General features: G+C 38.4%; 1 protein-coding gene and 1 pseudogene across 5 annotated transcripts in view; one reads left to right on the forward strand and one right to left on the reverse strand.

Annotated features, from left to right (window-relative positions):
* Nucleotides 1-17,807, reverse strand: part of PCDH11X (protocadherin 11 X-linked) — a 751,842-nt gene that overhangs the window by 217,219 nt on the left and 516,816 nt on the right. For all 5 annotated transcript variants that reach the window (XM_051827412.3, XM_051827410.3, XM_002720154.5 and 2 more), the window contains one exon: nt 6,577-6,775. In XM_051827412.3, coding sequence (XP_051683372.1) covers nt 6,577-6,775 — 199 coding nt within the window. The remainder of the gene's footprint in view (nt 1-6,576; nt 6,776-17,807) is intronic.
* The window catches only part of LOC127484939 (putative phosphoglycerate mutase 4), a 33,344-nt pseudogene continuing 26,979 nt past the window's right edge, over nt 11,443-17,807 (forward strand).

A 17,807-nucleotide genomic window follows, 5' to 3' on the forward strand; every position in this document is an offset into this window, starting at 1 on the left:
ATATAACACCAAAGACTAAAATAACCTGGTAGTCATAAACAGTATGAATGACTGCAATGATTTCCCTTTGAAAAAGAATACAGTGACATTGATCTTATTGTTGCCTTAAAAATATCACTCCATATGAAGGAAATATTTTTTTTTATTTAAGTAGAAGCATAACACTATATATTGTTTTCTGTTGGCCAGGAAATAAAATATAGCAAGCATTCATCCTCCACCTCTAGAACCCAGGAACATTGTGTTCAGATCCTTTCAACCAAATAACTGATATCACTGATAATAACATCACTTCTCAAAAATACGAATGGATGGGGCTGGCACGGTGTCATAGCAGGTAAAGCGGCCACCTCCAGTGCCGGCATCCCATATGGGCACCATTTCTAATCCTGGCTGCTCCTCTTCCGATCTGGCTCTCTGCTACTGCCTGGGAAAGCAGTAGAAGATGGCCCAAGTCCTTGGGCCCCTGCACCCACATGGGAGACCTGGAAGAAGCTCCTGGCTCCTGGCTTTGGATCAGCACAGCTCTGTCCATTACGGCCAATTGGGGAGTGAACCAGTGGATGGAAGATATTTCTCTCTCCCTCTCTCTCCCTCTCTCTGCCTCACCTTCTCTCTCTGTGTAACTTTGACTTTCAAATAGCTAAATATCTTTTTTTAAAAATGGATGTATTAAATTTTCAAGATAGATGATTTCAGATTTGCTGAACTGATTTTTTAAAAATTATTTATTTATTTTGAAAGTGTTACAGAGAGAGGAGAGAGAGAGAGATCTTTCATCTGCTGAATCACTCCCCAAATGGCTACAATGGCAAGTGCAGGGCCAGACCAAAGCCAGGAGCCAGAACCTTCCAATTATCTCCCATGTGGGCCACAGGGACCCAAACGTTTGGGCCATCTTCTGCTGCTTTCCTAGGTGCATTAGCAGGGAGCTGGATAGAGAAGCCAGAACTTGAACTGGCACCCATATGCACTGCTGGCATCTCAAGCAGTGGCTTAACCTCCTACATCATGCCAGCCCTAAGCTGATATAAATTATTTTACAACCATTCTCCTCATGAACTGTCACTATTATACAGGCTAACAACTAACACAGTTCTAGTAAGCAATCTTTAAAATAGAGATGACCCCTCAACTTATGATGGGGTTAGGTCCCAATAAATCCATCGTGAATCAGAAGTATCTTAAGTCCAAAATACATTGACAACTCACTGAACATCCTAGCTTAGCGACACAGGACACAGAATGGCATCATTTTTTTTTTTTTTTATACCTGGTGACCTCGTGACTGACTAGGAACTCAGCTGTGTTCAATGCTCAGCATCTCAAGAAATTAGTAGCCTAGAAAAACATCAAAATTTGAAACACAGTTTTTAAAATACTGTTGCTTCATGACATTGTAAAGTTGAAAACTGCTAAGTCAAGAACCTTCTGTATGTAGCCAGCAGAGACCGAATGCTTTGGCTCAAGAATCAATTTTTCAAAAAAAAAGGTCTAGTGATGTGGGAGATGGAGAGAGAGAGAGAGAGAGAGAGAGAGAGAGAGAGAAAGAGAGAAGGAGAGAGAGAGAGTCTTCCATCCACTGATTCACTCCTCAAATGGCTGCAACAGCTGGATCTGAGCCAGGTTGAAGCCAGGAGTGAGGAATCCCATCTGGCAGGAGCAGAAGTATTTGGACCATCATTCAGTGTCTTCCAGACACATTATCAGGAAGCTGCATTGAAAGCAAGAGCAGCTTGGACATGAACAAGCGCTTCAATATGGGATGTCGAGAGTCAACCCAGTGCACCAAAATGCCGACCCCTGGACACTTAACTTTTAAAAACAGTAAAATTCCTCTTTTTTGAATTGAATTTACTTCCTAATTGTTTATACAACAGTATTAGCAAAATGATTGCATTTGCTTTTCTTTTTATTTTAATACATGAGTTTGTGAATGGCTTCCATCAAAAATGCATTCTAAAGATATATTAGGGGGTCTACGGAGTAAAATTTTCCGGGGTAGACAGCAGCAAGCAAAAACAACATATTAATAGTTATATAATTAACATTTCCTAGACTTTGGATTTTAAAGTTTTTCTATGACATCAAAATCCTCTGGGGTATTGTTACTGTCCTTGTAAATACACTCATCTATACCTCTTTTTCCAACTAACTGAATCATTTTTCCTTGAATTCTTTAGATGGATGATTAGCACAATCACTACTCTCTCTATAGTATTTAGTACATCAGAATGTACATGTAAAAATATTTGCATAGTTTTACTTTGCTTTTGGATAACTGATGTTCATAACTATGAAAGGATAAGTATTGGGAGGCCGGCGCTGTGGTGCAGCGGGTTAAAGCCCTGGCCTGAAGCGCCAGCATCCCATATGGGCGCCGGTTGTAATCACTGCTGCTCCTCTTCCCATCCAGCTCTCTGCTGTGGCCTGGGAAAGCAATTGAGGATGGCCCAAGTCCTTGGGCCCCTGCACCCACTTGGGAGACCTGGAAGAAGCTCTTGGCTCCTGGCTTCAGATCGGCATAGTTCCGGCCATTGCGGCCATCTGGGAAGCAAACCAGCAGATGGAAGACCTCTCTCTCTGTCTCTACCTCTCTCTGTAACTCTTTCAAATAAATAAAATAAATCTTAAAAAAAAAAAAAAGGAAGAAAGGCTAAGTATTAATGATCTGTCATTAGGTAATTCTTTAAAGTGCCCTAGTTTTTAAAAAAATTTAACAATTGTCTACTTTCAGAATTAGCTGTTCAACTAATGAAAAGTTCAAGCAATAATTACCCTAGTGTTACTCATGTCAAAAGTCTTAGTAGACCAAGAAAATTTTGGCATTTCTTTGAGTAGCACTCTAGTCCATCAAATTATTCTTTCACTTTTTAAACCAACTGTTTATGGTACTGGTAGAGGATCAATCAAAGTGTGTTGCTAGAGAAAGATTAATTACATCCTTTTTTGTGGGTTAATTGGTAAAGTGTTAGAATGTTAAGCAAACTTGATCTATTGAAAGAAAAATGAATGTCAAACAGATGTGCTAACCTGAGATATACTCTAGAAGATTTATCATTTTTAAATTAATAACAAAATGCATTCCTCTTTATTCTAAGTACAAAATTTCTTTAGTCCTAAATGCTTTTGGAACTCTAAATTTTTTCTTTTGTATCACAGAAATAAGTATGGTATAAGAGCAAATAAAAGAAAAATATTAGCAAATACTTTTTGATAAAATTTTACACATCAATATTTTGTCAATTTAAGCTCAAATACTAGGCACTAGACCAGCTAAGGCATTTTTAGATCGAGCAATTTTATGTAGGAAATGATCATATATAATGAATAGGTTTTTAAAAATTCAGATGACATAATAACTTTTGCAGTTGAAGAAAATTAAAACATGGGTTAAACTAAGCCCCTTTCCCTTCATTTTAGAATTTAGAATTCAAAGAATTCTCTTTGCAAGTGAATTGATTTATGGGTGGTAAACTGAAAACTGATTTGGTTCTCTATAGAAACATTTTATATATCTGAAATACACTGTTACCCTAGGAAACATTGAGTAGTATTAACTGACCTTCATGCCAAAGGCTAAAAGTAAGGAGATTGCAACTGAGAAATATAAAAATTCACACAGCTTTCAAATGGAATAAGACAGGATATTTTAATAAATATGTCTACTGAAAAAAAATAATTGGATTGAGTTTGCTTGTTTCTTCTTTATCTTAAAAAGGAAAGTTAATATTCCTGGCAAAAGACTTAAGAGAATAGACTGCATAATTTCTTCATATAATCAGCAGATTTTTATCAACCAGGGAACTATATTTTTAAAAGAGTATTAATAAATCCTTCTGGCAAATTTTGAGGAAAATCTTATTCATAAAAGTTGTATTTCTATCTTTTTGTGAACTTACAAGGGATTTTCAGAACCATGTGCTATTTTGGGCAATTCATTAGCAGGAAAGAAAGCAGATTGAGGATGTAATACGTTTCAAAATAAGAGATGGGAGCTGCATAAATTACTTCCATTGCTTAAGGACAGCACTTACTTCCTCTAGCAGTTTGCATTCCTACTCATGGTGCTATTGACTAACACGGCACAGTTTATTGGCATCTGCTCTATATCACAAAACCCATTACTTTGTACTATTTCAGAGCTATAGACTTTCTTTTTGAAGAATCAAAGCACCTTGACGGTTTAGCCTAAAGAGATTACCTTGCTATGGTGAATGCTATAGCAGTCATTTTTTCCTCTCTTTAATCAACACACACACACACGCCATGTCCTAAATCTCACCGGTATGCCATATTAAGATAAAAGAACTTCATTTTAAGTGAAATATTTAGCTTCTTGCAAAAATTATCTTGGAACATGGGTTAAAGTTAGGCTTCAGGTTTAGTAGGAGAGCAGATTTTTAGCGTTATATATAGCAAAAATGACAGAAGCACTGATCTGACAATATTGTTAGACTTGTGCAGAAATGGACAATAACAGTTAGTTATCTCTACATTTTGCATACATTTATTAAAACATCAACTAGCAAGAATGTGTTATCTGCTTGACTATATTTATTTCCCACAACTATCCCAGTTTTAAAAGAAAATCTACTTAGCAAAAATCTTGTTAACAAGGAATTTGCAATTGCTTCATCCTGTAGTAGAATTATGACGAAAATATATAATAATCAAAATAATAGTGTTAATATGATTATGAGAGAAATATTTAGTCCCTAGTATAAGCAAACTTGAAAAAGGGCCTTAAATATGTCACCTAATACTCTGTGCTAGCATTTATAAATATACATAAAATCAGTTCCTGTAAAGAATGTTGCATTTGAATATTTCTTTAACAGTACTTATTACTACATATAATTGAGATCAGGATAGCTCTATTTAACTGTTTTATAATTTCTAACATGTGCAATTCTTCTGTTATTGTCATTTATGGCCCATCTTAGTCTCACTCAGCTTGGAAGTTTGCTTCAAGGATAGATTTAAGCTGCAGATACTTACTCTGAGACCATTCTTTTAACTATTGCTGTGCAATCCTCTATACAAGGAACTTAGTGACTGACTCATACCATATGTAAATTAATCAATTATTTATAGTTAATAAGAATGAGGCTTACATAATTTCTATATTCTTATCCATTAACAGCGTGTGATAGGCTTACAATTAAAATGATAGCTTAGAAGAGAAAAGATTAAGGAAATCTTTACTAATTGCATTTGTGTTACTTATGACAATTTTCTTATTAGAAGTTGGCTTTGATTTCATTATAATAGTGAATATAATCACAATTACATATTTATAACAGAAAACATAAAGCAGTGTTGTACAAAGTAAACGAAAGGTAGATTAGTGATGCATGTTATACAAGAATTTGTAATCCTTGGAATGAATGTTCATCATTCATTCTAAGTATAAAACTAACATGAAAATAGCAGATGTTTAGGATTTTCTGAATTCAGTCATTTAAAATCTCTAACATTTTTATATTGAAACCACCCTTTTATATCAAGCGTCTATACTTGTAGACAATAAAAAGGTTGATGTTATATTGTCATCGGTATTGTATGACTATAGATTACATCTTTGTATTTAACCAACCCATTTCTGTTATGATTTGAAATCTTAAAAACAGAGAACTAAAACATTATGGGGAGGCCATTATGTTCTAAAGTCTAGGTGCTACATTTAAATTATTTATCCAGACACTCATTATGCTCAAAATAACTTTTAAAATTTTCTAGTTTATACTACATGTTGATGCTTGTTATTTGTCCCAGATTTTAAGATATATTTGTTTGTCTCTGTGACTCTTTTCTATCACATATCTGTGGTAGTATCTTTTGTACCTACACAATTTTTTGTATATAGCTTCTTGGAATTTGGGGACTCTTCTAAGATACATATATCTTATCTAATTTCATATTTATCAAAATTATGTGGAACTGAGAATGCTTGTTCAATATTCAGTATAATGAATTAAATAAAATTTGCTAATATCAAACTCATGACACTTTTTTAAAGGCTTCAACATCTTTGGAATTTGCAAAACGGAGTTTTGTGCCTTCTATGAAGTGATTAAATTTAATTTCTTTGTAAACAGTAATATGGCACAGGTACATGATTTCTGAAGATTATTAAAAATCTCAGACCAACTCTCCTGTATTAGAGTCAGGAACTGTCAAAAGTTGTTATCTCTATTAAAAATAAAAATAAAACCTAGAAAACAATCTATACAAACTAAAAAATAATTTATACCTATACAAATAAATGAATAAAATAAAATGGCTGATCACTCACAAAGACACACATAAATCAACAAAAAATCCTACCTATGTCTAAACAAAGTGACTACTAAATTCTATAAGTGTCTTTTAGATGAGCTATGCTTACACATTTCAAATATTATCAACTGCTAAATGTATGCAATCCACCCAATTCTGTATGTTTGTCTTTTACGAATGTGCTACTATTCACAGTAACATAATGAACAGGACTATGTTATTGTAGCTACAATAATGTGAGTTGCATAGGCAGTAAACCAATTCACGCTAAGTGATTAGGAGGGTGTCACTTACTAGATTCAGGATCAGAGTTCCCATCCCCTTCAGTGCGGTTGTTGGGTGTGGCATGATCAAAGTATTCCTCCTGAGGATAGCCCAGAGGCAGGGCATGGGCTGTGCTGGGAAGGCTGCTTGCATCATGGTCGCCCAGTCCTCCATCACTGCTGCTTTCCTGAGAGCCTTCTGGTAGGTGAAATGTGACACGTCGCTGAGACTGAAAGGAAGAAAGAAAATTATAGCATTTCAACTATGATCTGAGTAACTACCTAATGCATCCAATTTAGTAAATGTATTATTTCAACTATCTAGTGAAGCCACATTAACATTATCTTGAGTTGTGAACAATTCGAGGCCTTTGTAAACAGCCAGTTCTGTGTTCAAAACTGCTTCGTCTAGCAGCAGAGTTGATTCCATTATATTTCTAAATAGGGAACATCCAGATACAGAATAAAAGTCAACTTGTTCTTTAAAAAAAAAATTATTTATTTGTTTGAAAGGCAGAGTTACAGAGAGGCAGAGGCAGAGAGAGAGAGGTCTTCTATCCACTGGTTCACTCCCCAGATGGCCGCAATGGCCGGAGCTGGCCCGATCCAAAGCCAGAAACCAGGAGCTTCTTCCGGGTCTCCAATGTGGATGCAGGGGCCCAAGGACTTGGGCCATCTTCTGCTGCTTTCTCAGGCCATAGCAGAGAGCTGGATCAGAAGTGGAGCAGCCGGGACTCAAACCGGCACCCATATGGGATGTCAGCACTTCAGGCGGCAGCTTTATCTGCTGTGCCACAGTGCTGGCCCCTCAACTTGTTCTAAAGCAAGATGCTGACAGCCTTTCTAAAATTTGAGCACACTGGAAATTCTGATAATCATTTTAACTGATTTATATAGCTATTGTTTCATAATAATTCATTTTTTGAGTAATAAGCATCAATAAATATAACAAAAACTTATGTGTTTTATATATAAGATTCAGGTGAGTTGAAAGAATGACTAACAATAATGTATTTGATCAAGTAGGTTTAGGAAATTAAAAGTACAAGTTGGGCCTTCGCTGTGGTGTAGTAGGCTAAGCCTCCACCTGTGGCACCAGCATCCCACATGGCCACCAGTTCCTGTCCTGGCTGCACCTCTTTCAATCCAGCTCCCTGCTAATGCACCTGGGAAAGCAGTGGAAGATGGCCCAAGTGCTTGCGCCCTAGCACCTACATGGGATACCCAGAAGAAACTCCTGGCTCCTGGCTTAGGTTCGGCCCAGCTCTGGCCGTTTTGGCCACTTGGGAAGTGAAGCAGATGGAAGACTTTTTTCTCTGTCTCTCCTTCTCTCTGTAACTTTAACTCTCAAATAAGTAAATAAAAATTACTGATGCCATAGACAGGAGTGTCAATTGGTAAAGTCAACAACAGGAGTCACTGTGCACTTACTCCTCATGTAGGATCTCTATCCTTAATGTGCTGTACACTGAGGCTTAATGCTATAACGAGTACTCAAACAATATATTTCACTTTGTGTTTCTATGGGGGTGCAAACTGTTGAAATCCTTACTTAATGCATACTAAACTGATCCTCTGTAAAAAAAAAAAAAAAAAAAAAAGAAATTATCAATTCCCAACTTGACTCTCACTGGGATTAAACATGACAATAGGTCTGCTCTGATTTCATCATCATTTAAAAAAAATCATCTATTATTTTTCACTTTATGTTTCTGTGTGGGAGCAAACTGTTGAAATCCATACTTAATGTATACTAAGCTGATCTTCTGTATATTAAGATAATCGAAAATGAATCTTGATGTGAATGGAAGGGGAGAGGGAGTGGGAAAGGGGAGGGTTGTGGGTGGGAGGGACGGTATGGGGGGGGAACCCATTGTAATCCATAAGTCGTACTTTGGAAATTTATATGCATTAAATAAAAGTTTAAAAAAAATTTTTCAAAAAAGATAAAGAGAAAATAGCTTAATTGTAACATTAATTAGGACCTCTGGCCATTAAAAAAAAGTACAAGTCAACTTTTAGAAGAATCTTAGGCAAAAGATTTTATATTGGAATTCATTTAAATTGGTTGTACTCTGAAAATACAAAAATAGTTACATGCTATGGATAACACTTGATGGTAATTATAAAAACAAACTATAGGTGCACCCCACAAATATGTACAATTATTACATGTCAATTAAAAATTTAAAATATATTTAAAAAACATACCATAAGTATCACGATAAATTGTGTTTATAGTGGAATATAGGAAATATATACAAGTCAAAATATAAAGATGAAGCATTGAGTTTGCAAAACAAATCCATGACACACAGCAAAGTCAGTATCTCCACTAAATGCAATAATATTTTTGTTTACAGCATTGTTATATGTTCCTAGTCTCCAAAAATAGCTTCCCCAATGGACTTCATCTCTTGGTATTCAGGCCTTTAATTAACTGATGATTGCATTGGATCTGGGCAAATCCTGTGTAATCAAATCAGGCAGCTTCTGCCTTGCTGACTCTGGGGAAAACAAGCTATACAGAAAGAAGTCTTACTACTGGGAGACCAGCATACTGTGAAGAATCTTGAGCTAGCCTTGTGGAAAAACTGAAGAAAAAGAGAGGACAATGCCCAGAGAGTTCCTGCTGTTGCAGCCACTCCAGTTCAGGTGCCAGATATATATGTAAAGAATCATTATGAGTATTTCAACTTACTGCTTCATTGGCATTATCCCAGCCACCTCCAGACATGTGAGCAATCCTAATGGAGGCATCAGTCATTGTTAAACAGAGATGGCTATTGTTTTAGTGCGTTACTCAAATTCTTGAACTAAAAAATGAGAAAAACAAATGGTTTTATATTTCCAAACATTAGGGATGGTTCACTGGGTAATGATAGATGAGTCAAGACACTAAACTACTGGCAGCAAAAAAGATGCAAATTAGCAATAATCATTTAAAAGATCCATATAGGGGCTGGCATTGTGGCAAGGCAGGTAAAATCACCACCTGCAACACCAACATCCTATATGGGCACTACAATGTACCTTCAAGAATTTAAATCCTTGCTAAGGGAAATTATGTAATTAAAATATCTTCTTCTCATGATGGGGCATGGTTACCTCATCCGTTACTCTCTGTCAGTCTTTGTATCTTGAATCCATGGTAAAAAGAGTAAGAAAAAATTTAGGTCATCTTCTGATATTTCCATTATACAGACATAATTAGAATAAATACTTCACTGATCCCTGAATTTCCACTCATAGATCAAACAACCATTAAATCATGTGAGAGGACTTTGAAACACATAGATTACCTAGCCTGTCAAATCACACTATTATTAAAAATAAAGATATGTACTAGAGGGCCACTGGAACAAGTGTAAACTTACATGAAAGTTTAGAAAAAGTTTAACTATTTAGGGTTTAGAGTTTAAAAGTACTAAATAAGGCATTGTATTCTTTTTTTTTCTATTTGTTTGAAAGGCACAGTGACAGAGACTGAGGGAGAGAGAGAGAGAGAGAGACATCTTCCATACATCAGTTTACCTTCTAAATGGCTGCAATTGCCAGGGATGAGCCGTGTCAAAGCCAGGAGCCTGGAACTCCATCTGTGTCTCCCACTACCACATGGGTGGCAGGAACCCAATTACTTGGACCATCATCCACTGCTTTTCCAGGCACATCAGCAGGAAACTGGATTGGAAGCAGAGTAGCCAGGACTCAAACCAGCACCCCAATATGGGATGCTGGCATTGCAAACTAAGGCTTAACCCACTGCACCTAACACTGGCTCTCATCCGCACAGTTTTATTTTGATGCAGGCAGTATGTTTGCTTCCATATTGTCTATGTCTGCTTTTACACTATAATTTCAGGGATCAGTAAGGAGACACAGATAATATCATCTGGCTCACAAAGCCTAAAATATGAGGCCGCTGCTGTGATGTAGTGGGTAAAGGTGCCGCCTGCAGTGCCGGCATCCCAAATGGGCGCCGGTTTGTGTCCCAACTGCTTCACTTCTGATCCAGCTCTCTGATTTGGCCTGGGAAAGCAGTAGAAGATGGCCCAATCCTTGGGCCCCTGCACCCACATGGGAGACCCGTAAGAAGCTCTTGGCTCCTGGCTTCAGATCGTCGCAGCTCCGACTGTTGTGGCCATCTGAGGAGTGAACCAGCAGATGGAAGACCTCTGGCTCTCTCTCTGCCTCTCCTCTCTCTGTGTAACTCTGCATAACTTTCAAGTAAATAATAAATAAGTCTTTAAAAAAAGCCTAAAATAATTACTACCTGTTCTTTTACAGAAAAAAAATTACTGACTGATAAATTAGATGATTCTAAGGTTTTAGAAAATGATTAATTGATCATTCTCAAAATTGTGGACAGACATTTATGCATTTAAAAAAAGGTTGGGGCCCGGTGCTGTGGCATAGTTGACTAAGCTGCCACCTGCAGAACTGGCATTCCATATGGGCACCGGTTCTGTCCTGGCTGCTCCACTTCCCATCCAGCTCTCTGCTATGGCCTGGGAACCCAGTAGAAGATGGCCCAAGTCCTTGGGCCCCTGCACTTCTTCTGGGGAGACCCGGAAGAAGCTCCTGGCTCCTGGCTTTGGATCGGCACAGCTCTGGCTGTTTCGGTCAACTGGGGAGTGAACCAGTGGATGGAAGACCTCTCTCTCTGCCTCTCCTTCTCTCTTGTGTAACTCTGCCTTTCAAATAAATAAATAAAAATCTTTTAAAAATATATATTTCATTTATTTGATATAAGTATTTATTCGATAGAAGTAGGAGTTATGTAGATTAAGTAGGGGCTACTTTTTAATGTAAGGGAAATGGAGTTTTGTGTTCACTTGCTTACCTACAGAGGAAAATAGCAAGGCAATCTTAGTAAAAAAAGAGATATTTTCCCGAAATGAGCGCTTGGTAAGGAAAGTTAAATCTTGGATACAAAAGCTTTTAATCTATTTCCCTATGACAGAATTAGAATCTGATCCTCTGTTAAAGCAATTAGTTAAAGCAATCTATTATGTTCTCTTGATGTCTCTGTTAAATTCTAATTGTTTAAAACAGCTGAGTTTTTATTAAGAGCTATGGGTTATTTGAAATATATGCTTATTCTAAAACATTTGAAAAAAAAATTGAAAAAAAAAAACCTTGTAACAATGATCAAATTTGGTCTATATTATGCCATGATGTTAAGGGATCTTATTTCAACCAGATACTTTAAGCCTTCTTGGCATCCTTGACAGGCATTCAAAAAAATCAAAGTTCCAAAGAATTTAGACTCTGAAATTTCCAGTAAATTTGGACTTTGGTTTTTCCAGTTTGGGCCCAACTGGAAAAAATCGAAGGACATATACATGTCTCTGATCTTGTAGAGACAGACACCAGCTAATCAGGCTATTTGGACTATATTAGAAGTACTGTCAAGATGTGAAGTGGTGCTAAATTTAAAGTTTCTATAATATAAAATGCTACTGATACAAATGTCTGAAAGTTAAAAAGTCTACTGATCTTGTGTTACTAGACCTGATGGTCATTTTAATGAGAAAGCCCTAGAGGCCTAAAAGGGTTAAATGCTTTGTAAAATCCTACAGGTGCTTTCAAAAATACTGTGTGAAGTAAGCAAGTGCCTCTTGTTGGTTAACGTATTTATAATTTTAAACATGGCTATTTAAAGTCTTTTGTCATCCACAGTTTTATATAGGCTCCGATGCACTTTTTCCAGCCACTTCTATTATATTCAGTACTTTGGGATGGTTCTGTAAACAGAAGAAGCCAATAACATATTACAAGTACCACCTGAGAGAAAGTACAGTTCTCTGAGGTTACTAAGAGCAGAAAGTAATTCAAATCAATTGGCAAATTAAAAAGCAGTTAAAGAGTTTAGAAAGCTATTATTGAAACTGCTATATTGTTCTATTATGTTATATGTGTATACATATTGTATGTCTGCATGGGACAATTTATTAAGAACTCTGTTTTAATTGGCTTATAGATAAAAGATTTCTCATCAATTTAAACTGCTAAAATTAATCAAAGATACATTTTAATCCATGTGACCTTAATCTCTGTATCATATGTTTTAAACTTTTTGGTAGAAAGAAAAAAGAAACGTTTTATATGCTTGTGCTTGAATTTGCTGGTTAAACAAGCTACACCATGTTAGATATTTAAGAGATGTTTCCAAATACATGTATTCTTAAAATTGATAGAAGGCATTGGACCTCCTGGTAAATGTTTTCCTAAGTTATCTAATGGTTGAAATCACTTTTCATTTGATATTGCTATTGTCCGTAAGCAATCTAGGACTTGCTTCCTCATTTCTCTATTCTAAGCCCGACTTGTTCTTTCAATTCTCTATTCTCTTCGTGGTAGGAAACTAATTCTATTCTGAAGGACTCTCCAAGATGCAAAATTTGATCTTTATATTTTATAAAAGGGATGGCTAACATTTTCTGTAATAGCATAGCCAAAATGAAAGCTTAAGTTATAATTACACAGCTAGACTTACTTTGCCATGGGCACAGTAAACAGGCAAGGCCTCCCTTTCAGACCAAAGGGAAAAAAAAGTTTTAAAGTAAGGACATAGCTTTCCTGATGGGCATGTCTACCTCAGAAAAACCACTACCAGAACATGCCTGTGACTATAGACTTCTAGCTTAGGCCACCGAGGATTAGAGCTGGGACTTGAGCACCCCCTTAACTTGCATCCTTGGTCAGCTTTAACAAAAACCAGGAGGAAAAGAAAGCCAGGCATCAGAAGCAATGTAAATATAGGTGGCAGGCCTATTAAAGGCAGCTCTGTACAGTGATCTGCCATCAAGGATACCCAACAGGCCAGTCCACTGCATTGGTTTTTGATGTGGAAATCTGGGGCTTCAGCAGAAGTCAGCTTGTGAAGAGCCCTGGCAGCTCTGCCAGCCAAGAGTTGGGTCACTGGAAACGGAACTGCCCTGGAGTTGAAGGACGCCCAGGTCAGAGCCCCAGACCTTGCTGGCTCCAAGCTGAGAAGCCCCTCACTCAGCCCAGCTTCCAAGGTGACCACCACTGCTGAGGGGATGGCCAAGTAGGGTCCATAACATTGCAGGCAGAACTGTAATTTTCCTGTTAGAGATGCCACCTGCCTTTACCTGGCCAGCGCACCTCCCAGGCCAGGTAGGTAATGGAAGTCAACAGGGTGTCCTCCCCAAGGAGGTTCACACCTCCCTTAGGACGTACCCCATGTGAAGAGATAGATGAGTCTGGGCTTCATAACTTACAAGGCTTTAAAGCCCACCTGATTATTATCAAGCCCCTTCTGTCAGTTTCTATTTGCCTCTCAATCGGAGAACTTATTTGTGGCTTAGACAGTCCTCACAAGGGTCCAGAGACCCCCCTCATTTCCTCTCCTCCATGAAATCCTCTCATTACCTGGTTAATGCCACTCTTAGGATCATTGATTGCTAGCCTCACCCTGTCTTTTATACTACAGTGTCTGTTTAAGTGTTTACAGCAGGTGATAATGGAACGAACCAAGGTCTTCAGCAACCAGGCGGTCAACCAAATGCTGCTACAGGGATATACTCAGCTCCCTACCCGGGAGACAGCGGCTTGAGACATCGCCCCATGCCAGTGAAGAGTACCTAGTCGCCCCATGTCAGCAGGAAGTAGCTCTAAAGATAAATCATCGTCCCTCTACCCCTCCTGGACTTTTGGGACTAATGTAATCCCATACAACTCCTGCTTTATAAAAAACAAAAGGTGGGAATGTTAGGAAAATGGCGCAGTTTTATCTATGGTGCGATCTACACCCTGACACTTGGCGCCCCCGCCGCCATTGCTGGAAGCCAGGTGGCCACATGGCCCAATCACCAGTGTCAAGCTCCGCCCCCATCCTAATGGGATTTGCTGCTCCTGCTTCCCTGCCCGCCCCCTGGCAAAGTTTCAAAAAGACCTAATCCTGAACACGTGGCTCTCTCTCCTCTCCTCTCCGCCTCTCGTCTCTCTTCTCTCCTCGCTAGCTCCTCTCTTCCCTGTCTCTCTCTCTCTCTTACACTCTCCTTCTCTCTCTTTTTCCTTCTTCGCCCCTTCCCTCTGGCCTGCTGGGTTTTCCCAATAAACCCTTTCCCTTAAAAAAAAAAAAAGATATCCCATCCCAGGACATCTGTGCCAGTAGCTTACTAAAGTTGTTGCAAAGGAATGCCCTAGAGAAATCTATAATTAACCCAGCCATATACTCACCTCCGACCTGTGGGGACCCATGAGCCGGCCATGGGCCCACATGCTAAGGCTTGGCTTGCTGACCATTGGCATTAGTTACTGCTGTGTGGATGTTTATGGTTTCTGTTGAGCTGTGATATCCGGACCGTTTCATAACCCCAGGCTAGAGTCAAAACAACTATGGCCTTGGGGCTTCCCGTGCTTCTTTTCCCACTGGCCAAGGCTGAGAAAACACCAGGTGGAAGCTTGTTGTTAGCACCCGAGTCGCCTGCTACGTGACCAGGAGCTTGATTGGATGAAGGCGCGTGATCACCTTTGTGGTTGGACAAGGAGCGCATGGACTGTGCGTGATCAGGCACCCGATTGGAGCACCGCCGCATGGACTGTAGTATGGACTAAGCTTGCTTACATGCTTCAACAATGTTATACTATATAAGCTGTTTGTGATATGGTGTGGGCGCTTCCCCTTTCTTTCGGAGCTCCCCTTGCTCAAGGGTTTTGTTAGGGTCCAAAAAAGCCCACCGCCCAAGGAACGACTCCAAGAGACTTTTTCTCTCATGCAACCAGCAAAGGGTTGGGACCCTCTGACAAGGACAGAGGAGCAGTGAGGAACTACAGCATAGGGTTTATAAAGGCAAAAACCGCAAAATCGGGAGGAGGGAGAGAATACACGGTTGCTAAGCGGTTGCTAAAATCTTACAATCAGCAATTATGATCTTAAGACATAGACAAATCACATCTTCATTATTAGCCCAGGTAACCCAGGTGCAACCTTTCTACTTTTAAGCTTGAGCAATCATGCTAGGGGGGTTTTGTGCGTTGCCAAGGGTGATGTAGTGCACTGCTATTGTCCGACTATTTGAGATCATAGTTTCAGACCAGAGTCTCACGGTGGGGGGGGCGGGGGGGGTTGCTTTCCCAGAATGCAGTCTCAAGTGCTCCAAAATGGAGTCCCTACTGTCAAGGTGCTACTTTACTCTGTCTTATTTTCACAGCTGCACCAGGAAGGTTTAAACCTGTAAGCTTAAGCTCAACTTTTTACACCCGCACATATACAATTTTAACTCTTCATGTTTCTTTTTCTATCCTGTTTAAATAAAAGTCTACTGAAGACCGATAAGCTGCGAGCAACGTCATTCCTTTGCGGGCAAGGGAGTGACACCGACCCTACTCATACTCGCAAATTGAATTCCCTTACGGCTAAATAAGAGAGAATGAGTGGGTTGGTAAGGACTCCTTTTAGTGAACACAACTCACTGGCTTTTACCTCTTTCTGAATGCACAAAGAAACACCTCTAAGCGTCACCACCACCTTGTTCCTGAAATGCAGTCATATATTTGACATTTTTGCAGGTTTAAATATAAGACATATTGTTTATGTTAATTTTAGCAATTATCAAAATGCCTAAACTGTAGGTCATGCTGTGTTTTATCACAAAGCGTTCTATATCATGCTAAAATGGTTTAATGTTCAATCTCATATTAGAGATTTGTTTTCTTTTGCAATTCCCAGTTTTAAAGTCTACAGTCTGAAATATTGATTTATCTATTTCTATTATCCATATTGGGCTAAAATGGTTTAATGTTCAATCTCATATTAGAGATTTGTTTTCTTTTGAAATTCCCAGTTTTAAAGTCTACAGTCTGAAATATTGATTTATCTATTTCTATTATCCATATTGGGCAATCACATGTCATCAATTAAATGTATTCTTTTTATATTCAATTAATTCACATGTGTGAATGTACATGGTGTGATTAATTAGGTTGTCCATTGTCATAAAATATTGTCTTAAAAGAAACTATTAGAACTTAGTTGTTAAAGAATTGTTTTAACAGCTTCCAGAAAATAACTTATCTTTTTTATTTGAAAAAGGGGTCGGGGATGGGGGAGAGAGAGCGCGAGATCTATTCACTGGTTCATTCCTTGAATGTCAGTGGTGCTAGGCTGAAGCCAGGAACTTGAAACTCAATCTAGGTCTCCCACATGAGTGTCAGGGACTCCACAACTGGAGCCATCACCCACTGCTTCCCAGTGTACACATTAGCATGAAGCTGAATTGGAAGCAGAGCCTGGACTTGAACCTAGCCACTCCAATATGTGATGTGGGTGCAAAAATTTAACTCTTGATAAGATCAGAACTCTTACTTGTTTTCTCCCTCTTGCTACTTTAATGATTCCTGTTTAAGGCTGAATTTTGTAGTCTGTGATACTTTGAACAGAACTCAAACTAAAACAAAAGTTTTAGCATTTACAAATCATTTGTAGTAAATTTTGGAAACTTGGTTTAACTCACTGATCCTTTACCTTTTTAAAAACTATGTATGTATGTATGTATGTATGTATGTATTTACTTGAGAGGCAGAGAGACACAGAAAGAGAAAGAGAGCTCCCATCTGCTGGTTCATTCCCCAGATGTCTGCAATAGCCAAAGCTGGGCTACGCTGAAGTAAGGAGCTGAGAACTCAGTTCAGGTGGCAGCAATCCAAGAATTTCAGCTATCACCTGCTGCCTTCAAGGCTGTATATTAGCAGGCAGCTGGGATCAGGAGCAAAGCCAGAGCTCAAACCCAGGCGTTCTGACAGGGATGCAGGCATTCTAAGCAGCATGTTAACCTCTAGGCCAGATGCCCATATCCGATTCCCTCCCCCAACACTCTACTTTTTAACATATGGGTTTTTAATCTTTGGTGTCATTTCACTGCTCAGGTCCATAATATAGAAAATTCAAATTATGGAGGTATTTTTCTTATCCAATATAAAAGTACATAGAATTATTAATTATTTCATGAAAATCAATCCTCCATTCTCTCCGAAAGATAAATAATTTTCTTTGTTTATATGCTGAAGATGATTGCTGTGCAATATAAAAGGGCTATTATGGTAATGACCATGTCATAATTTATCTGTCTGCAGCCCTTCAAGGAAGCTGTGGCATACAAATTAAAACAAATCTGTTGACTGTAATGGTTACTTTATGAGTTGGAGATAAATCCTGAATTTTTTATGAACAAATGTCTACGCTGCCTAGTTATTTTCTGCCAATAGCTGAGAGAAAAGCACTGGATGCTTCTC

This window comes from Oryctolagus cuniculus, chromosome X (genome assembly GCF_051225735.1).
Source record: "Oryctolagus cuniculus isolate XC-2025 breed Fujian yellow rabbit chromosome X, ASM5122573v1, whole genome shotgun sequence".
Lineage (NCBI taxonomy): Eukaryota > Metazoa > Chordata > Mammalia > Lagomorpha > Leporidae > Oryctolagus > Oryctolagus cuniculus.